The 18,631-nt window shown below is 46.0% G+C and overlaps 1 protein-coding gene across 4 annotated transcripts in view; it reads right to left on the reverse strand.

The window, feature by feature from the left end:
• Window positions 1–18,297, reverse strand: part of Dnajc6 (DnaJ heat shock protein family (Hsp40) member C6) — a 155,582-nt gene extending 137,285 nt beyond the window's left edge. For 3 of the 4 annotated variants that reach the window (XM_041651937.1, XM_041651940.1, XM_041651938.1), the window contains exon 1: window positions 7,342–7,557. In XM_041651937.1, coding sequence (XP_041507871.1) covers window positions 7,342–7,363 — 22 coding nt within the window. In that variant the 5' untranslated portion in view covers window positions 7,364–7,557. Of the gene's footprint in view, window positions 1–7,341; window positions 7,558–18,117 lie in introns of those variants that run through there. The other variant, XM_041651936.1, reaches the window with a different exon arrangement.
• Window positions 18,298–18,631: the final 334 nt, after the last annotated feature.

Genomic DNA, 18,631 nt, shown 5'->3' on the forward strand with positions numbered 1-18,631 from the left:
GTACACGCCACCTTCTCGGCTTCTCCCAGAATTACACACACCCAGTGGCACTTACATACCCTTCAAAAGGCAAAGGTGACGTGGGAGTGGTGGCTCCCAACTGTTATCTTAACACCCAGGAGGCAGAGGCAGGAGAACTGGTACAACATCAAGGCCAGCCTGCTCTATACAGCAAAAGCCAGGCCAGGCTCTGTGACAACACCAGAAAAGGAAAACGAAGTGCCAAGGCCAGCAGGGCTAGGTGACTCACGCCTGCAATCCCAGCTTGGGAGGCTGAGTCACAACAGCTACTGTGAGTTCAAGGCCAGCCTGAGCTGCAGAATGAGACCCTATCTGAAGAAGGTAAAGTACTCTGGAGAGGCGGTTCAGAGCTAAAAGTACATTCTGCCCTTCCAAAAACACAAGTGCACTTCCCAGTGCCCACATCAGCTCACAGCCCTCGAGCTCCAGCTCCAGGAGAACTGACGTCCTCCTGACACCTGGATACACACAGCATTCACTCACGCAGACACACAGACACACACATACACAAAGACAGAAAACAAAACAAAAAAAAAACTCTGTAAGAAAAAATGAAATAATCAACATACCTAAAACATAGAACCAAGCAACTTTAGTAACCACATATTTTAAAGTCCATATGTAATAATATTATAAACATATATAAGTCAACCATATGTAGGGCCTCTCAAATTTTTTCTGAGAACTAATATATCCACAGTCTGTCCTCTCACTACAGTAGAAGTAAATGAGAAGTCGATAGTAAAATATGTAACTAGACAGAACCACTTCAATTCCCTAGTAATGACGTACACTTCTATGTGACCCTCTGGGTTAAAAAAATTGTAATAGAAATTAAAATAGTTTATAGTAACTAATTATGACACAAAACTTTCAGGATTTACAAAACAGCCGTGCTCAAAGAAAAATCTACAGCCTCAAACGAAAGTATCTTTTCTCCTTCTGCCGTGTGGGTCCGAGGAACCACACTCAGGCTGTCCGGCTTGGCAGCAAGAGCGTTTCCACTAAGCCACCATGTCAGCCTCTATTCGTCATTTGAAGAGAGAGCCTAGCTAATGCCTAAGTAAGAAAAGGGTTAAAAATGTGTAAGAATTGGAAACGAGGAAATAAAACTGTCTTAATTATAGAAAAATGTCAACATAAGAAATCCTTCTAAATCTAAAAACTATTCAAGTTAATAAGTGTATTTAGTGAGATCGCCGGAACAAAGCCAGCACATAAAAATGCATCGCATTTCTGTATCCCAGGAACAACTCAAAGCAACTGCAGTAGCACGGAGGAGAATCCGTAACCAGTGGCATCAGCAATTTACATCCCTGATGTCCCAGTGTCTCCACTGGACATGATGGTGCTTTGCTCAGCACCTCAGCACTCAGGAGACTGAGGCAGACAATCAGGTCAAAGGCCAGCCAGGGATGAACCAAGTTCAAGGCCAATGTGAGCTGAAGACATGGCAAGATCTTGTCTCAAAAGTGAAAGAAACAGGAAAATAGTGTAGTTTCTCCTCAGCTCAATTTCAATCAAAACAGTGCTATACTGTTTCCATCTGTTTTAAAGGCACCAAAATTACAGAATGGCTAAATACTGTTCTGAAGTTTTAATGTGGACTCTAACTCTTGTAAAGCAGGAGGGTAAAGAGTGAGAGGTACAGATAAAAGTGTTTGCTTCACATGCACAAGGCCCGGAGTTTGAGCTCCAGCACTGGAAAAAAAAAAAAAAAAAGAGGAAGGGAGTCAAAAACAAACCATTTTGCATATTAATATTAAAATGTTCAGCTGGGTAGTGGTGCTGCATGCCTTTAATCCCAGCATTTGGGAGTCCTAAACAGAGGCAAGCAGATTTCTGTGAGTTCGAGGCCAGCCTTGTCTACAGAGCTAGTTCTAGGCCAGCCAAGGCTACCCAAAGAAATCCTGTCTCAAAAAAACAAAACAAGCAAGCAAATAAAAAGTTTCTTAGAATTGAGTGATATCTAAATCATCTAAATTGAGACATGCAAAGAGGGAGAAAGAAGGAGAGAATGTGCTCCAGTGTTCCAGGACTGCCAAGGCTACACAGGGAAACCCTGTATCCAAAAAATAAAAATAAAAAATCAGCAAGAATGGAAAAATACTTGATGGGTAAGGGCACTTGCTCTGAAAACTTAAGGACCTGAGTTCAAATTGCAATCAGCTATGCAAAAAAAAAAAAAAAAAAAAAAAAAAAAAAAAAAAAAACCACCGGCAGGGTGCTGGGGGAGCTGGAGATAAGAGAAGTCTGGCCAGTCAGCTTAGCAAAAAAACGGTTCAGTGAGTGACCCTAGCTCAGAGCAATAAGACAGAGAGGAATGGAGGAAGACACCTGGCATCCTGTTTTGGCTTCTACATGTATGCCCACACATGCTCATGCTTCAAGCAGAAAATAAATAGCACACTAATAATAAAATATATACATTGCAATGTGTAGGCACTCAGGCAAAACTATGTTACAATGTAGCCATGCATATGCATAAAGCAAAAATTAAATAACACTTCAGTAATAAAATATATGCATTGCAACATGTAAGCACTCAGGCAGAACCATGTTACAGTATAGCCAGGTCCTTGCGCCTGTATGTAAACTGAATGAGAAAGATAAATTATGTTGCAATTTCTTCCCACTGTCTTCCAAAACATGCAACATTGCTTTAGGCGGATTTTTCTGGAACAAAATTAAGTATTATAAACTTCTTAGATTTGATAGTACTTTTAATCCTGGAAATTTCACTGTGTGTATAAGAACAACATATCTTCTACACTCAGCAACTGTAACAGGTTTCACCTCTCTTCAGCAAAACATTTGAAAGTTACAGCTCACACAGGCTAACTCAAACAGTTCCGGTTTCTGCCGGTGAATGCTACCCAATGAAAAACTTACTAGCAGCTTTCCTGCTTCCATTGATAACCTTTGGCACGGGCAAATTTTCAGTCTGCCTTAACACATGCCCTGGACCCCTGAGAAATCATGTGATATTTATAGGTCCTTCCTGTAAAAATATCCTTTCACCAGCCCAACCAGGCAAAAGCGGCCATGACAAAAAGCCCTTGGAAGAAAGTGTGTCTTCTTGGAAGATATCAAAGGGGTCATAATGGCTAAGAAAAATAAAAACTAACCTGTCTTTATACTTTTTGTGATGGATGAGTAGAGACCATATGTAATATGTGAGGCCTCAAGTCTGGGTCCGACCTTGTTCAGCTCCCAGTCTGATTCTGCAGTATCTTCAGTGAGAGCATCCAGGTCCCTGTCCCCCGAGAGTGCTCAAATCTTAGCCTCCGCACATTCAAATATGGTAGGCGCATCTTCATTTGCTCGTAGAAGATTTTATTTGTTAATATTAAATAATATCCCTTAAAATACAGAAACATTGGAGGGGAAATATTTTCTCTGTCTTTTGTATAAAAAAATCTTCTCCCCTTTTTTCAAATCGTGCTCTCTCGTTCTTTCATAGCTCTTCTTCTAAGACCTTAGTGATGAGTTCACAGACTTTAACGTGTCTATTTTTCAAACAAACTAGAAAATTAGTCAAAAGCCATTATTATACTTTCTAGGGTTCATATTTCTTTTCTTTATACAAGGTAAATTAATTCTAATATAGCTATAGGCAATTTTATCTTCTTTATACTTTTGTTATTATTTATGTAAACATGTGTGTGTGTGTGTGTGTGAGTGTGTGTGTATATGTGTGTGTGAGTGTGTGTGTGCCTGAGGAGGTGAGAGGAGCATCAGATCCCTTAGAGCTTGAGTAATAAGCAGCTACGAGTTGCCTGATGTGGGTGCTGGGAATCAAACTCAGGTCCTCCGCAAAAACAATACATGCATTTAACTGCTGAGTCATCTCGCCAGCCCCTAAACAATTTTTAAGCTAATTTTTAAATTAGCTTTAATTTAAATTAAAATTTTTAATATTAAAATTAAAATTTTAACTTTTTTAAATTAAATTAAAATTTTAACTTTAAATTTTTAAAGCTAGTGGAGTGACTTGTCTGCAAACCCCTACCTACCTGAGAAGCTTTGTGAGGTGAAAAGACCTGGGTTTAAATCCAATTCTACCGCTTTCTGTCTTTATGCTGCACAGAAGAATGTTGGTCCGTTTCTTTTTTTTTTTAAATATTTTATTTATTATGTATACAATAGTCTGTCTGTGTGTATGCCTGCAGGCCGGAAGAGGGCACTAGACCTCTTTACAGATGGTTGTGAGCCACCATGTAGTTGCCGGGAATTGAACTCAGGACCTTTGGAAGAGCAGGCAATGCTCTTAACCACTGAGCCATCTCTCCAGCCCCTTGGTCCGTTTCTTTAGGTATCTACTGGGACAATATGTAAAGTACCTGGCTCACAGACTCATTGCTCATTAAATAGGCTCTAGGATGTCTATTACTAAAATCAGCAGCCATGCTTGTTGATATCTTAGTTCACCTAGCTGTTTTAATTGTCTCATACATATGATATTTTGTGGCTGGCAAAGCATTTGGAGATGACGTTCTAAAGAGGCCTAAGTTCTAAAAGGCCTCCATAGTTAAAAACCTCGCTGGGCTGTCTGAGATGTACTGAGAACAGGTAAAGGAAGGAAGGCAGTTATTAAACCACAATCCCACACTTCCGGAACACAGTCATGTGACCAGAGCTCTTCAAAGCTCAAGTTCTGTTTGCCAACATACTAAGCATGTAGGCTCCAACTACCTCTTGCAGTTTTACCTGGTTCCTCTGTTCGTCTTTACGAGGAAAGTGGCTTCTAAACCATTCCTACATTTTGGTTCTTTTCCAGGGATCCTTCTCAGCATGAAGACTCTACATGTTTAGTAGATTTATTTCAGATTCAGGTCAACAACTGGTGCTTTGCTTCCCAAAAATAGCTTTCCTGGTCTGCTCGATATATTCATACCCTCTCTCAACAATTCTGTGTATGCACATCTGTGTGTGTGTGTGTGTGTGTGTGTGTGTGCATACATATACCTCATACACTCTCTCACACACTCAAATCCACTCTTCAACACAGACCCATCTCGCAACACAGAAAGAAAATGACCTGGAAGGCCCTTGGGAGGCCCTAGACATCCATTAACTCATGACCTGTTTGGGGTCTTAGACACCTTTGCAAACCAGAGGGAGATTGTTGACTCTTCCTCTCTAGACAAATAGCACCCTTGCACAAGTGCAATTGCATGTTACAGACTCTGAAAACGAAATTTGTAAGTTTCATCATTCTCCGGTGTGTTTTGGTGAGGACTCAAAGACTATAGACATGACAACAGAATACAATGCCTGTCTGCACACACAAACATAACTACCTGAAACAGAAGCTCCCGAAAACAGGTCAGTCACGTATGTGCGATAGTTTCTAAGATAAATTTATCCTATGTGCCTGCCTAAAATGTTGCTCAGTTGTTACCCAATCCCCCACAAACTGGAAACGAAAATATATTAACATCATCTAACTAACATTTTTCTGCTTGGGAGATAAAGAAACTAAGACCCAAGGAAACCAAGAGTCTGGCCCCCATCTTTATTGAGAGATAGCTGAACAAGCCAAAACATGTCTATTTGGATCGCCAGCCCAAGCAAAAATTCCAAATACCAGCTCCCATCAAAAAGGGCAGAAGAGAGACCTCAGGCTTCAAGCATGCTGATGCTCTGGAGGTGGAACGCTGGCAAATGCTGGGCTGGGCCTGAGTCTCTGATTCAGGCAGCTTTCTTTCTAAGTCATGTCCATGGCCTAGCATGACTTGACAAATAGGCAAATCTTTCCCCGTTCTCCATTTCTCCAGCCACTACAACTAGCAAAGAAGAGCCCTCTCTTGGAACAGATTTTGAATACTTAGATCACACAGGCATTATTTGTCCACGAGTGGCAGCTGGCCGGGAAACAGGAGTGAACTGTCCTCTTCGCTTTCACCCGGGCCTCACACAGCTGTTTCTTCCACCCTGGGACTGCTTAATTAAAATTTAAACATCAAAACCACATGGATCAATGCGTGGATGTGAAGGGTCCAAAGCCTTTAAGTCGCCACTGCCAACAACCTCAGGCCCCACCCCGTCACTTTTAAAGCCAGGAGAAGCCAGGATCCATTAAGACGCTGCCTTGCCTTTGGTAGATTGGAAAGCTAGCCCTGCCCCTGGCATCCATCACATGTAACCGACTCACGGTCTCTTTGCTTGGAAGTTCTCCTGTATGTGAGTGTGCATAAACCACTGCTCATCATGAGAAGGGAATCTTTTAACAAGCAGAGGTCAGACACCTGCGGGGGGCGGGAGGGAGCACACGGACTACCGAGCAAGAAGGCAGGCGGGGGACAAGCAAGTGGTCACCTGGCGCCGGCCTGCCTGCACCTGCACACACGCCTAGCCAAGGGCAAAGCGCGTGGTCCCGGGCAGTTTCGGGCGTGCGGGCACGCTGAGCAACTGCGGAAAAGCGAAGCTGGTGAACCCCAACATGAGCCCCGAGTCACGGAGATGGCGGCCTATCCCCGGGCTCGCGAGGCCCCTCTTCGGGCACCAGAGTCGGGGGTAGCCAAGGATGTAGAAGGAAGTGCGGACCCTAAACCACGTGTACTCTGGGACGAACCGGGGGCCGTTGCTCCTCCCCTCCCCCCTCCCGCTGCGGCAGAAATTTGCCTGGGCCTCGGCCTTGAAAGCCCCCCCCCCATCCTCCAGAGTCCTTGTTGCGGGGGTGGGGTGGAGGGGTCTTTCACTTCAATCTGTTTTTGTCCTTGCCCTCCCCTTCAACAGAATTCTTGTGCTGGTGTTTCTGTTTTTTGTGCTTTTTTTTTCTTTTTTTAGAGGCGGTGGGGGGCAGGGAATAGGGGGAGTTTGCGTCTGAACATCCCTGAGCAAGGTAAACAGTTCTGAAGGTCAGCGACGACTCCCCGCTGGTCCCTCCCAAAAAGATGAACGCTCTTCTGGAGATCGTCTAGAAAACCCGAACTGTTTAAGCACCAAGTTCTCCAGCTATTCCATTAATTGGCTGAAACCCTACATCTTAATGATTAACAATTGTAAACACTCCTCCAAAAATAAAAGTATCAAAATTCTGGAAGCGATTATAAAGAAAGCTGTGAGATAGGTTCTCAGTCAAGATTAATTCAAGAATGTAAAAAAAATACACATATTTAGTGCTGCAAAAATGGAAAACTGAAGGAAATGGTATTTAGAAAACAGTCATTTAAAGAGGACATATATTACATAACTAAAAATTACGAATAGACCTCAGTAATCAAATTAGCCATCAGCACAAACTAAACAGGTCCATATTGTGGACACCCCCCCCCCCAGCATCTTTTAGCCGCCCCTCTGCTGTCAACCCCTTACCTTTATTTTCAGAATCTTTCATTCTCTGTTCCCTCCCTCTGCTGCACGAAAGTAGGGAAGTCCAGCTGTCTGTGCAACCCTGCCTTGGGATTTGTCATTCACGGACAGTCAGCGCGGTCCCGGGGGCGAAGTCCCTCAACGCAGGAGCACCCAAGCTATGATAATGGCATGCAAGTCAGTGTGCAGGGTTATAATTTTGCTTATGCTGGAGCGGAAGGGATGAGGATGAAGGCAGACGTAAACACGACTTCCAAAACATGGCATGGAACCGGATCTGGAGCCTAGGTTTGCCCTTCTCCCTTTCCTGGAGTTAGTGTCTCTTCGCCTCCAGAGAGACTCGGTTCGGTGTTGAACGTGGAAGGTCTGTGCAGTGATGGAGACTTATTTCAAATGACTTTGGAGGGGGGTTTAAGAGCCCCAGCTTCCTCTTCTATACTCATGTGATGCTTCCTTCATTTATTTAACAAACACTTCTGGGTGGGTCAGGCGCAATTCTTAGCCCTGTAGTGTGCAGGACCAAACCCTAGCTCTGCTCTCAATACAGAAGCAGTGGGTGCCATACGGTGACCTGTGCCTGCTGCAAAGACATGATTCCTAAAGCCGCTTCACCAGGATCTAAATCAATGAGCATGGAAGCTTTGCAAACCAGCCAGTCAGTGACTCAACCTGAGCCTGAGGAAGCCAGACCAGGAGATCCCTCTACCGAAAGGCAAGGAAGCTTCCAGCAAACGTTCTAGCCATTCAGACCACATTGAGTTTTGTCTCGTTCTACAACTCAGGTACATCCCTGCTTTCCTCTGTTCCACCTGTTAGGGTTTCAGAGGCTTTATGAAGCAGGCACATCCCTGCTCTGGTAGCAGTTTTTATCTTCCCGTGAGAGAATTCAGACAAGCAATAAAAAAACCATAAGCGGGGAATAACGGAACGTGGCAATGAGGTGACAAGTGCCATTTTTAGACAGTGTGGCCAAGTGAGAGGATGTTTAGCTTATGAAAAGTGGGGCAGCATTATCACAGTCTTCCAAACATCTCTACTTCAAAATGGGGCTGGGTGTGGCATTCAATGGCACAGTATTTGCCTGGCATTTGCAGGGCATTGGATTTGACCCAAAGCATTGCCTTACAGCCCTCCATGCCCCTCTAAACAAAAGAAAAACAAGTTTAAAGCTGCTTTTTCAAGGCTAGTGAGATGACTCACTGTGTAAAGATGCTTGCCACCAAGTCTGACTCATGACCTGAGTTCAATCCCTGGGCTCTACATAGTGGAAGGAGAGACCCACTCCCCCAAATTGTCCTCTGACCTCCACACATGTAGCACAATACACATGCACACACATATGAATGCAAAATCGACTACTGTTATAATTTTTAAGTAAATAAACCTTTAAAATAAAGTAAATAGGGGATGGAAAGATGGCTCAAAGGTTAAGAGCACTGGCTGGTGTTCCTGAGGACCCAGGTTGGATTCCCACCAACCACCCCACAGCTCAGGGATCTAGTGCCCTCTTCAGGCCTCCTTGAATACCAGGCATGTACATGGTACACACACACACACACACACACACACACACACACACACACACACATCTTGCTTATATATAAGCAAAGCACCCAGACACATGAAAATAACTTTTTAGTTAAAAAATAGTTTTTTTCTAGTTCTGAACCTTCACAAACCCCCTTCCTCTACTACATGTTACCTCACTGGTAGCCGGTTTTATATGATTTTTTTTCCCGTTACGGATTGGAAAAACTGATGCCCAGAGAGATTAGCTGATGAATTACAGGACCCATGTTTAGAGAAAAACCAACAGAAAGAAATCCATCTGCTACTCTCATCCTCAGAACTTCCTAGTAAACACAGTCTTGACAAAGATGTTCCAGTGGACGAGGGTGCTGAAGACCCTTCTGCCATTATCAACCGAGTGGTGAGGGTAGACGACTTAACCTCCCAGCATCATCTCCTCGCCGATAAACAGGAGCTCATCCCACCTGCCCTGGTACGCTGCTAGGAAGACCAAAGAAGAGAAGAGCTGCAGAACTTGGTAAACCATGCATTCTGTCAATGTGAGGAGTCATTACCAGCTGCTTGGGCACATTTAAGATGACTAATAAGTGTTCACCTGTGCATGGCCGTAGCCATGAGTCAAGTATGGCCACGGAACAGAAGCTGTCTTGGTCACTAGGGGGTCCCTGGGTTGATTTCTAGCTGTTTACATTTGAAGACTCCCTGTAAAGTTGGAAATGCTTAAGCATTTGGTTTTGGTTTCCATTACCCCTTGGCAATGTATAATGGCTTTCTGCTGTTCTTTAGAAGGTTAGGGGCCAGTGAGGGGAGCGCGCTGAGACAGTTGCATCTTGAATGTCTCCCAGAAGGCCATGCAATAAAGTCTTGGTCTAAAGGCACAGCTATTTGAAGAATGGAAACCCTTTAAGAGGTAGGGTCCAGGGGCTGGAGAGATGGCTCAGTGGTTAAGAGCATTGCCTGCTCTTCCAAAGGTCCTGAGTTCAATTCCCGGCAACCACATGGTGGCTCACAACCATCTGGAATGAGGTCTGGTGCCCTCTTCTGGTCTGCAGACATACACACAGACAGAATATTGTATACATAATAAATAAATAAATATTTAAAAAAAAAAAAAAAAAAAAAAAAAAAAAAAAAGAGGTAGGGTCCAGAGGGGGATCCTTAGGCCACTGTGAATACAGTCTTGAAGTGGATTATGGAACCACAGCACCACCCCCTTTCTCTTTCCTGGCATGGGATAAACTGTTTTTGCTTTGCCATGGGATCCTCAATAATATGTTGCCTTACCACCAACCCAAAGCAATTGGTCAAACCTATCAGGGACTGAAGTAGATAAACCTTTCCCGGGGCCAGTGAAACGGCTCCGGGGGCGAGGACACTTGTCAAACCAGAGGACCTGAGTTCAATCTCTGGAACCCACATGGTGGAAGGAGAGAACTGACTCCCAAAAGTTGTCCTCTGAACTTCACATGCACGTATGCACTCATGAACAATAAATGTAAAAAAAAAATGTTTAGGACAACCTGTTCCTCTGTAATTCATCTCACATATTTTGTTATAGAGAAGGAAAGCTGAATATCACAATTGTGTTCATTTTAACTCCTTCATATTCATCTTCTGAGCCTTTGGCCCATACATCACATCGAAGAACTGGGCATTCTCCTTCGAGGATTGTCAAACTATGCTGGGTAGGAGCATTCAGGGGGCTGAGATGCTGTAGACCTCATGCCCTCCCTTCACTCGGCGATACTAGTCGTGTTAGGGACTCTTCTACACGTGAGGAAGATGCAGCGCTGAACCAACATTCTGTCTTGGGGAGCTTGTGGCCTCCAGTTGAGGAATTCCTAATTCGGGCAAACAGATGCCAGGCCTGGGTTTGAATATTAGGGGGCAAAAGGGCTTTGAGGCGGAATAGACTGCATCCAAACATGGACTGTGCTATTTACTTGCCCCTAGAGAAAGTTAGGGTGCATTCTGGAGCCTCTCTAAAGTTTCCGTTCCAACCGTATGGGTTGAAGACAGTAATGAGACCATCCCATAAGGCTGGATGAAGCACAGTGACCTCAAACATGAAAAGGTACAGCACAATGCCACGAGGGAAGGTCACAGTCAGTGCTGGAAGATTAATAGGATGACCTGAGTCAGCCCTCTGAGCCTTAGCTTTCCTCATAAACTAAGGAAAATAGCAATTAGTTTGTAGGGTTTTATTGTGAGAATTATACCCCAGGACGGAGGTAAAGCCTGTGGTATAAAGGAGCAGGGACCCACAAGCTAGCTCACTCAAATTGCTTTTGCATTAGAGAAGGAATACCTGGATTTGAAGTAGTACGGAGAGGGAGGGAGGAGGGCTGCCATTTATATTTCAAAGGAAGTAACATGTTTTTAAGTGTGACCTTCTCTACGGATACCTGCTTTCCCCACCCCTCCCCCCCGAACGCTGCTTCTGCAAGGTTTCAAGCATACAAAGGAGTTGAAGGATTGCACACTGAACCCCATAACATATGCATTGTTGTGTCTGTGCATGTTTTTAACCTGTTCTTGGCTGCTCCTTAGTTTATCATGTGCTGGAGAGAGAACATGAGAGACAGACAGAGAGAGACAGAGACAGAGAGACAGAGAGTGCATGCCACGACGTGGTCATAGAGAGGTCAGAGAACGGCTCTGGGTAGTCTATTCTCATCTGCCACCTTTACATGGCTCCCAAGAACGGAACTCAAAATTAGGCTTGCCCTGCAAGTGCCTTTGGCTGTTGAGCTATGTCACCTGCCCCATCTTATTATATTTTTGAGACAAAATCTCACTATATTCCCAAGCTGACCTCAAACTTATGATCCTCCTGTTTCTGCCACAGAAGTACTAGGACCCACAGCCACACCCAGATTTTCTCTCCTCCTCTTTTTTAAAGGTGAGGCGCAAGATTCAGCAGTCCTTCTGTCTGGGCCTGGGCCACTGTATATGAGTAACTGAATATCTCTTTCTCCTTTTTAAAATCAGGTTGAAAGAGATTTATTAAATGGAAAGGGGGTTCCCCTCATGACACAATATACCTTAGATCTCTGATCCTCAGGCCATTACAGTTAGGGCCAGACAAGCTCTCCAAAGTTTTGACCTACCTCAAGATCATGCCTCACTCAGGAACAAGAACAAGCCTTGGATTGAGTCTTTCCACTAAGGGGTGCCTCTGACCCCAAGCTTATGATAGAACCATAACAAAAGCAATTCTAAATAGCCAGTCATGTCATGATGCTCCGTCTCAATAACTAGGTTTAGGGACTGCCTCCAGCAACTCCACTGGCCACTAAGTCCTTGGCATTTCTGCACAGTCCCTTTCTTGTTAGAAGCCACTTCTGAGTCACTCGTGAGTCACAAGCCTGCTGGAGAAAAGTGATGGCTTTCCCGGAAGTACCACACTTGGTCTTTCTCCACCCAGCTGAATCTCTGTTTGGTTTGCTCCAAGCACCCAAGTGGCAGTTAGGAAGGTAAAATGGAGAGAGAAAACTCTCTACCAAGCAATGGGGATGTGTAGCTGAGCATGCCTGAAGGCAGGTGGCATGGCTCCAAGGAAGGCAGAGACACCAGGAAGCCAAGCTACCAAACAAGAGGAAGGACGTTAACCCGCAGAATGCCTACCACTTGCCAGGCAGTTCGTTTTTATTGTCATTTGTATGTTTACTGGAGAACTCATTTGCCAAGTAGTGGTTTTATTGCAAGGATGCTCCCATCAAGCCGCCTCGGTTCAAACCCCAGGGTAGCAACTATATCCCTGTGGGAGCATGATCCAACCTTCCTCTGCTTTGGCCCTTTTCTTATTCATAAAATGGAGACTGTAAAACAAGGGTGTTCAGGCCAGGAAGATGGCTCAATGAGAAAGGGCTCTAGCAGCGCTAGCTTGATGGCCCGAGTTTGATCCCCTAAACCCACAAGAAGCCAGATACAGTGGCCTCCATCAGTAATCCCAGCTCTCCTACAGGGCCAGAGCCAGGACCGGCTCCTAGAACACAGCACAGTGACAGAAACAATAGAGACCTCAAAAAAGTGGGAAGGGAGAACCGATGCCTCCAAGTCTCCTCGGATATCTGTGCACACACACAAACAATTTAAAAGTATGTATTATGTGTATGTACATAAATATATATATATAGAGAGAGAGAGACAAAACTGTATACCCCCATATATATGTGTGTGTTTGTGTGTGTGTGTGTGTGTGTGTGTGTGTGTGTGTAGGCACTCTTTAGCTGGCATACAACACTACACACATGTTACAATCCCAAATCTTAGATGAGAAAAACGACGGCGAGTGAGAGGCGAGGTGACATGCCACAGCCACACAGACAAGAAGCAGCAGGGCCCGGATGCTCCATGTCAATCACAACTCACAGCAGCTCCGGGAGGGAAGGGCAGTATCCAATCATCCCCCTGTATCGCTGTGAGCTCGGTACCCCAAGAAATACTGGCAACTCACTCATGCCACAAGTAGCAAACGGAAGAACTGAGACTCAGACCCACACTTGACAAAGCCCCCATCTATCTCATAGGACAGTTTCACAAAATTTAGCTTATACTGGAGTTACTTCAGGGCTTAGTAAAGGACAGGTTTCTGGGCTCTGTCCCCAGAGCTTCTGATTTTTTTACTCTAAAGCAGTGTGGAGTATTAGTACCTCTGATTTGGAAGACCTCCCTCAACAGTTATGCACCTGTAGGCATAGTAGGTGTTAGGGAAAAAATCGGGCCTGAGACTGTCAGCAGTGAAGCCCTGTCCCTCAAAGTGGTGACTACTTGCCAGGGCTTAACTATCTTGTATTTTCTGTGCATGTGTGTGAGTGTGTGTGTTAGTGTGTGTGTGTTACCTATACAAGTACATGCTAGTGTGCTCAGGAACAAGGGTGACAGATATGATCGGTCACGCCCAGCTCTAACATGGTCGCTCAGGATCTAAAGTGGGGTCCTTGTTTATTCAGCAAGGGCTCTCCTCACTGAGCCATCTGCTCACCCTAACTCCTTTGACTCCTTTGAAATGTGATCTCATTTGATTCCAGGAACCATGATCTACATTTAATGTTATTTAAAAAAGAAAAAAGACACACTGTTAGAAACAAGGAGTGAAGCTGGCTGGCATGTGTTCTGTTGTCCTCCTGTCCTAGAAGAGAGTATGAGCTGGCACAGACTGAGCTGGTTCTAGCTGTGTCTTCCCAGGAAATAGCATATTTCAGGACCCAACAGGGTGAGGTGATCTCTAGTGAGAGGAACTCAGGGATGATTAGCATAATCCCAAGGGCTGGAGCCCTCTCCTGGCAACAGAAACACACCAACTCTCTGGACAGTCCCTTTTCTACACTTGGTAGCCTCAAGGTGTGATTAAAGAGCCATCCTCTGGGAAGGGTGGAATATTGGAAGGGTTCATTTCTACTCCACACAGCTTGATCGTATCTCCTTTCATGGAGAAGTCTTGAATTTGATGCCAGAAGTGGAAGAAGACAAAAACACTACATCATTAAACTGAAATCAAGTAATTTATTAGAACCTAGAATATCTAAAGAATTCCTATAAAGAGAGAGAAATGTATCAAGAGTGGGAACGGTCAGCAACAGGCTTTTCACAGAGGCCTGAGTGAGTGGCCAGTGTTAGTGGAAAGATACTTAGATTCACTATCTATCAGAGATACTCAGTTCTCCGAAAAAAGACAAATGACCGTGGTGGTCATGGTTGTCATGATCATGCATGACTATTGGGAGCATGCCTGTGCATGGCATTTGGAAGGTGGAGGTAGCAGGTCAAGGCCAGCCTGAGATGCCTGAGAGCATCTCCAAAAAACACAAAGCACTAAAGGGGCCCCACGACATCATTTTATACACATCAAGCAGGCAAGCATTGAAATGTCTAACACTATCAGATTGCACTATATACTTGTATGAAATTGTGGAAGGATAAACTTGCCTACTTTTAAACAAAAAGCCTAGCAGAACACAGAAAGGAATCAAGAAGCTCACCAGAAACAAATTAGCATAAATTAGCATAAATCTTCAGAGGTCTATGTGGTAAGATCCTTTAAGAGCAGTAACAACAAAAACTTTATTACATTTTTATCCAGTAACTGTCCCTCTAAGTATTTCCATTGTATAAATAGTCAGGTGCATGTTTTAAGATTGTATTTGTATTAAATGTACATGTGGGGATGAAGGTGGGTGTCCACAGAGACTAAAAGTTGTTATTGGATCCCCTGGAACTGGAGTTACAACCAGTCAGGTCATGGGTGCTGGGGACCACACTCTAGTTCTCTGGAAGAGCAGCATGCACTAAAAGATGCCAGGAGTCCTCAAAGCTGTGTGCTTTCTCTCTCCCCTATGACTTGTGGGGCAGGCTGGGAGAGAGCTGAATGCTGCTACCAAAGGCCTCGCCGTCCCAGAAGATTCAGCTGCCCGAAGAGACGCAAGTTACGGTCTTTCCCACAACTCACTAAACTTTTCAGTCCCGTGACTACCCAGATGTGAGGTATAAGATCTGGACTGATATTTATAAAAATAAATTTGCCTTCTCTGAGCCTCTGTGAGCTACACACAGCTACAGGATGCCACGGAATTAGCATCCCCATCTTGCAGATAATAGATGGTTGAGTTTTAGGAAGATTAAGGGCCCCTGGCTAAGATCATGCTGTCTAATTTTGGGCCACTCATTAGCAGCAGACTAAAAGGATAGTCTTTCTGCCATCAGAGAACATGGCCCGAGGTGTTCAAGCGATAGCAACGTCATCATGAAGAAAACTTCAGATGCCCTTTTACAGAACTGATAAAGCCGGGCTATGGGTTTCTTTCATCACGTTAAGTTCATCTTAACTTCCGTGAACACATGGGAATCTGTTCATTGTGTGCTGGCAGAAAGGGTGAGTTAGCCAGTTACCTGCTGTGAGTCCTCTTGCAAGGCATTCAGTATCCCCTCACTTTTCCTCTCACGTACAAAATGGAGGGGGTAAATAACATCTACCCTTCTTCCTCCAGGCCTGTTTTCAAGATCTGACCAAGACTGGGTACAGTAGCACTGAGAAAGGAGAAGAGGCGGGACCTCTGTGGGCCTTGGTCTAGAGAGCTCCAGGCCAGCCAGAGCTACATAGTGAAACCATGTCTCAGAAAAAAGAAATGACAAAAAGGATAAAAATCTGAGCAAGCTCTTGTTTGAATTAATCTACTAGGTATCATTTAATTCCTTCTTGCTCCTCTCTCGTTCTGTCTGCCTCTCCTGTGCCCCCACTCCGAGGCAGCCTCTCACTGATTCCCTCTCCCCACTCGCCCCTCCCCCAATAAACCTCTTGTGCACATACAAAAAAAAAAGTATCATTTTATAGTTATATCATAATAGTCTTATCCCCAGGATGTGTAGGGAACAAAAAGAGGAATGTACAGGGATGTGTAGCCTAAAGAGCTGTGGCTGGACCGTACGATAGGAACCAGGAACAGAAGCAAAGGCAGAGGATGCTGTGTTCAGGATTGAACTGTATTTGTTTGTTTTGTTTTTCTCCGGGCAGGATCTCACAATATAACCCTGGGTGTCATGGAGCTCACTCTGTAGACCAGGCTGCCTTCACAACTCACAGAGATTCGCCCTGCCTCTACCTCCCAAGTGCTGAGATCAAAGGTGAGGCTAGAACTGTAAAATTCTAAAACTCTCCATTCCTTCCTTCCCAGAATCAGGTGATGCATACCATGGTCTCTGAAGGAGTAGCTAGTGCTATCCCAGGACCCAACAACCTAGAGGAAGAAGCTGACCATCCCTAGCCCCACTGACCGTCAGTAGCAGATCTTGGTAGCCATAAGGAGGAAGTTTTATTCGCATATTAATTAAAGTAGGAAGACGAACTTTAGAAGCCAGCAAGGTGCTGAGTGATGATGGGCTCAAGGGTCTCTTTTCCGCCCACCAAAAGCTCATGTCCACTGCAATAAATAAATATTTGCAAGACATTCATCAGGTTTTACACTCCCTACTCTGCACCAACACCTTACAGCTATTAGCTCTTCCTAATCAATCATTTATTTGATCCTTAAAGCAACGGGGTAAGGGTGGCTATGTCACCATAGGGCTCTGTTGACATCTGGCTCAGGGCTGGATCTGTCGGCCATTTTAAATCAGGGCATGTCAGCCTCACAGAGGAAAGATCTTTAGAAGACAAAACAGACAAAAAAGGAGGAGACCAGACCCACACAAGTACCGAACGCACACTTCAACTGGAGGGAAGGGTAAAGAGGACTGGGGAAGGTGTGAGCTGTTATACCAGTCGGGCAGCCACAAACGCCCTGCAGGGGATGAAATTCTAAAGAGGTTACAGGTGGCAGGAAAGGCTTCGGGAGGGAGGGACCGCGTTTTGAGTGGCAGTCAGCCAGGCTGCTAGATGAGGGCATGGCCACTGCCGGCTGAGAAACCGTGAGCTCATAGACCAAGTTGGTTTCCTACTCAGACGCCTTTCTGCCCAGTGATATAAAATGTCGACTCTTCCTCCCCGGCCTCAACTTGCCCTTCAACTCTCACTTTGCCCTCGCTGAGCTCCTGGGAGCCCTGCGGCTGTTTTCCCTGCGGGTGGACCGCTTAGCCAGCTGCTTACTGGAGTAACTCAACAGGTCGGAGGCTTCCTTTTGGCTCTGCCTCCAGCCTCTGCACACCCGCATCTCCCAGCCCAGTTCCCAGGAATGGGTGGCTTTAGGAGTGTAATGTCGGTCTCCCTCTCTAGAAATGGTGTCATACGTAGGACTTTGCCTATCTTGCTCCCTTCGGGTCCTTGCAGAGAGAGGGGCTGGATAAAAATGAACGGAGTGATGAGTAGCTATGAGTTGAGGCCCTGAAGAGGACAGAATGGCCTGCGCCTGGAAAGCAAATGCTTGTGGCGGTGCTTCTGGGTAACCTGGAGTCTCCGAGCGCCTACAGGTTTGAAAGGGGATGGACTGGGTGCAGATGGGGAGATCCCGGAAGGGAGCCTGGGGGGATCGTATCAACGCCCCAAAGGTACCGCACTGCAGGGGCTGGGCCAGGTGTGGGATCCAGGAGGGGAGCCAACCTGCGTGAAATTCTGTCGCGTGTCACCTACAAATCCCCAAGTGCAGAGCCAAGCCCGAAGACAAGACGAAAGGCGGGGGAGGGGGAGCACACCGGGACCCGCCCCTGCCCTGCAGAAGCCTGGGAACCTCGGGCCTGGCCCCCGCCGGACCTCCCAGTGCCCGCCGCCGCCCCGGTGCCCTCCGCCGCCCCGTTATCCGCGGGGCGCACACTCACCCCGCTCCGCCCGGGGAGCCGTTCGCGTCCTCCACAGCCGCCGACTCGCACGCCACCGCCGCAGCGCGGACAGCAGCCTCGGGCTCTTAGTGCCTCCGGCCTCGGGCGCGCCCATAGGTGCTCCCGCCCCTTCCCGCCGCTGCCTGGGCCCCCAGGGTAGCCGCCGCTGTCGCAGCAGCGCGTCTGCTTGTACCCGGGCCACTGCTGGGTGGACGCGGCCACGGGGGAGGAGCTTGCGGCGGGGCAATCCAGTCCGTGCGTGGCGGCCGGCCCCGCGGGACCCCGACCACGAACAGGTGTGCGCGGCCACAAACACACGCTCTTTACTGCAGAGAAATCTGTGCGTGTTCTGCCGTAGCCCGGCCTCCTAGACTAACGCCAGGAACCCCAGGAGAGCCTCGATCCTATCTCACGTCACAGAGCGAGCATAAGATCGAAGCCCCCAGCGATAAGTCTTCTGTCCAGAGGTCGTAGCGCGCTGAAAGGATGGTTTCCATGTCCTGATCCCTAAATC

This window comes from Microtus oregoni, unplaced genomic scaffold (assembly GCF_018167655.1).
Source record: "Microtus oregoni isolate MIOR12 unplaced genomic scaffold, Mior012 000005F_ref0000423, whole genome shotgun sequence".
Lineage (NCBI taxonomy): Eukaryota > Metazoa > Chordata > Mammalia > Rodentia > Cricetidae > Microtus > Microtus oregoni.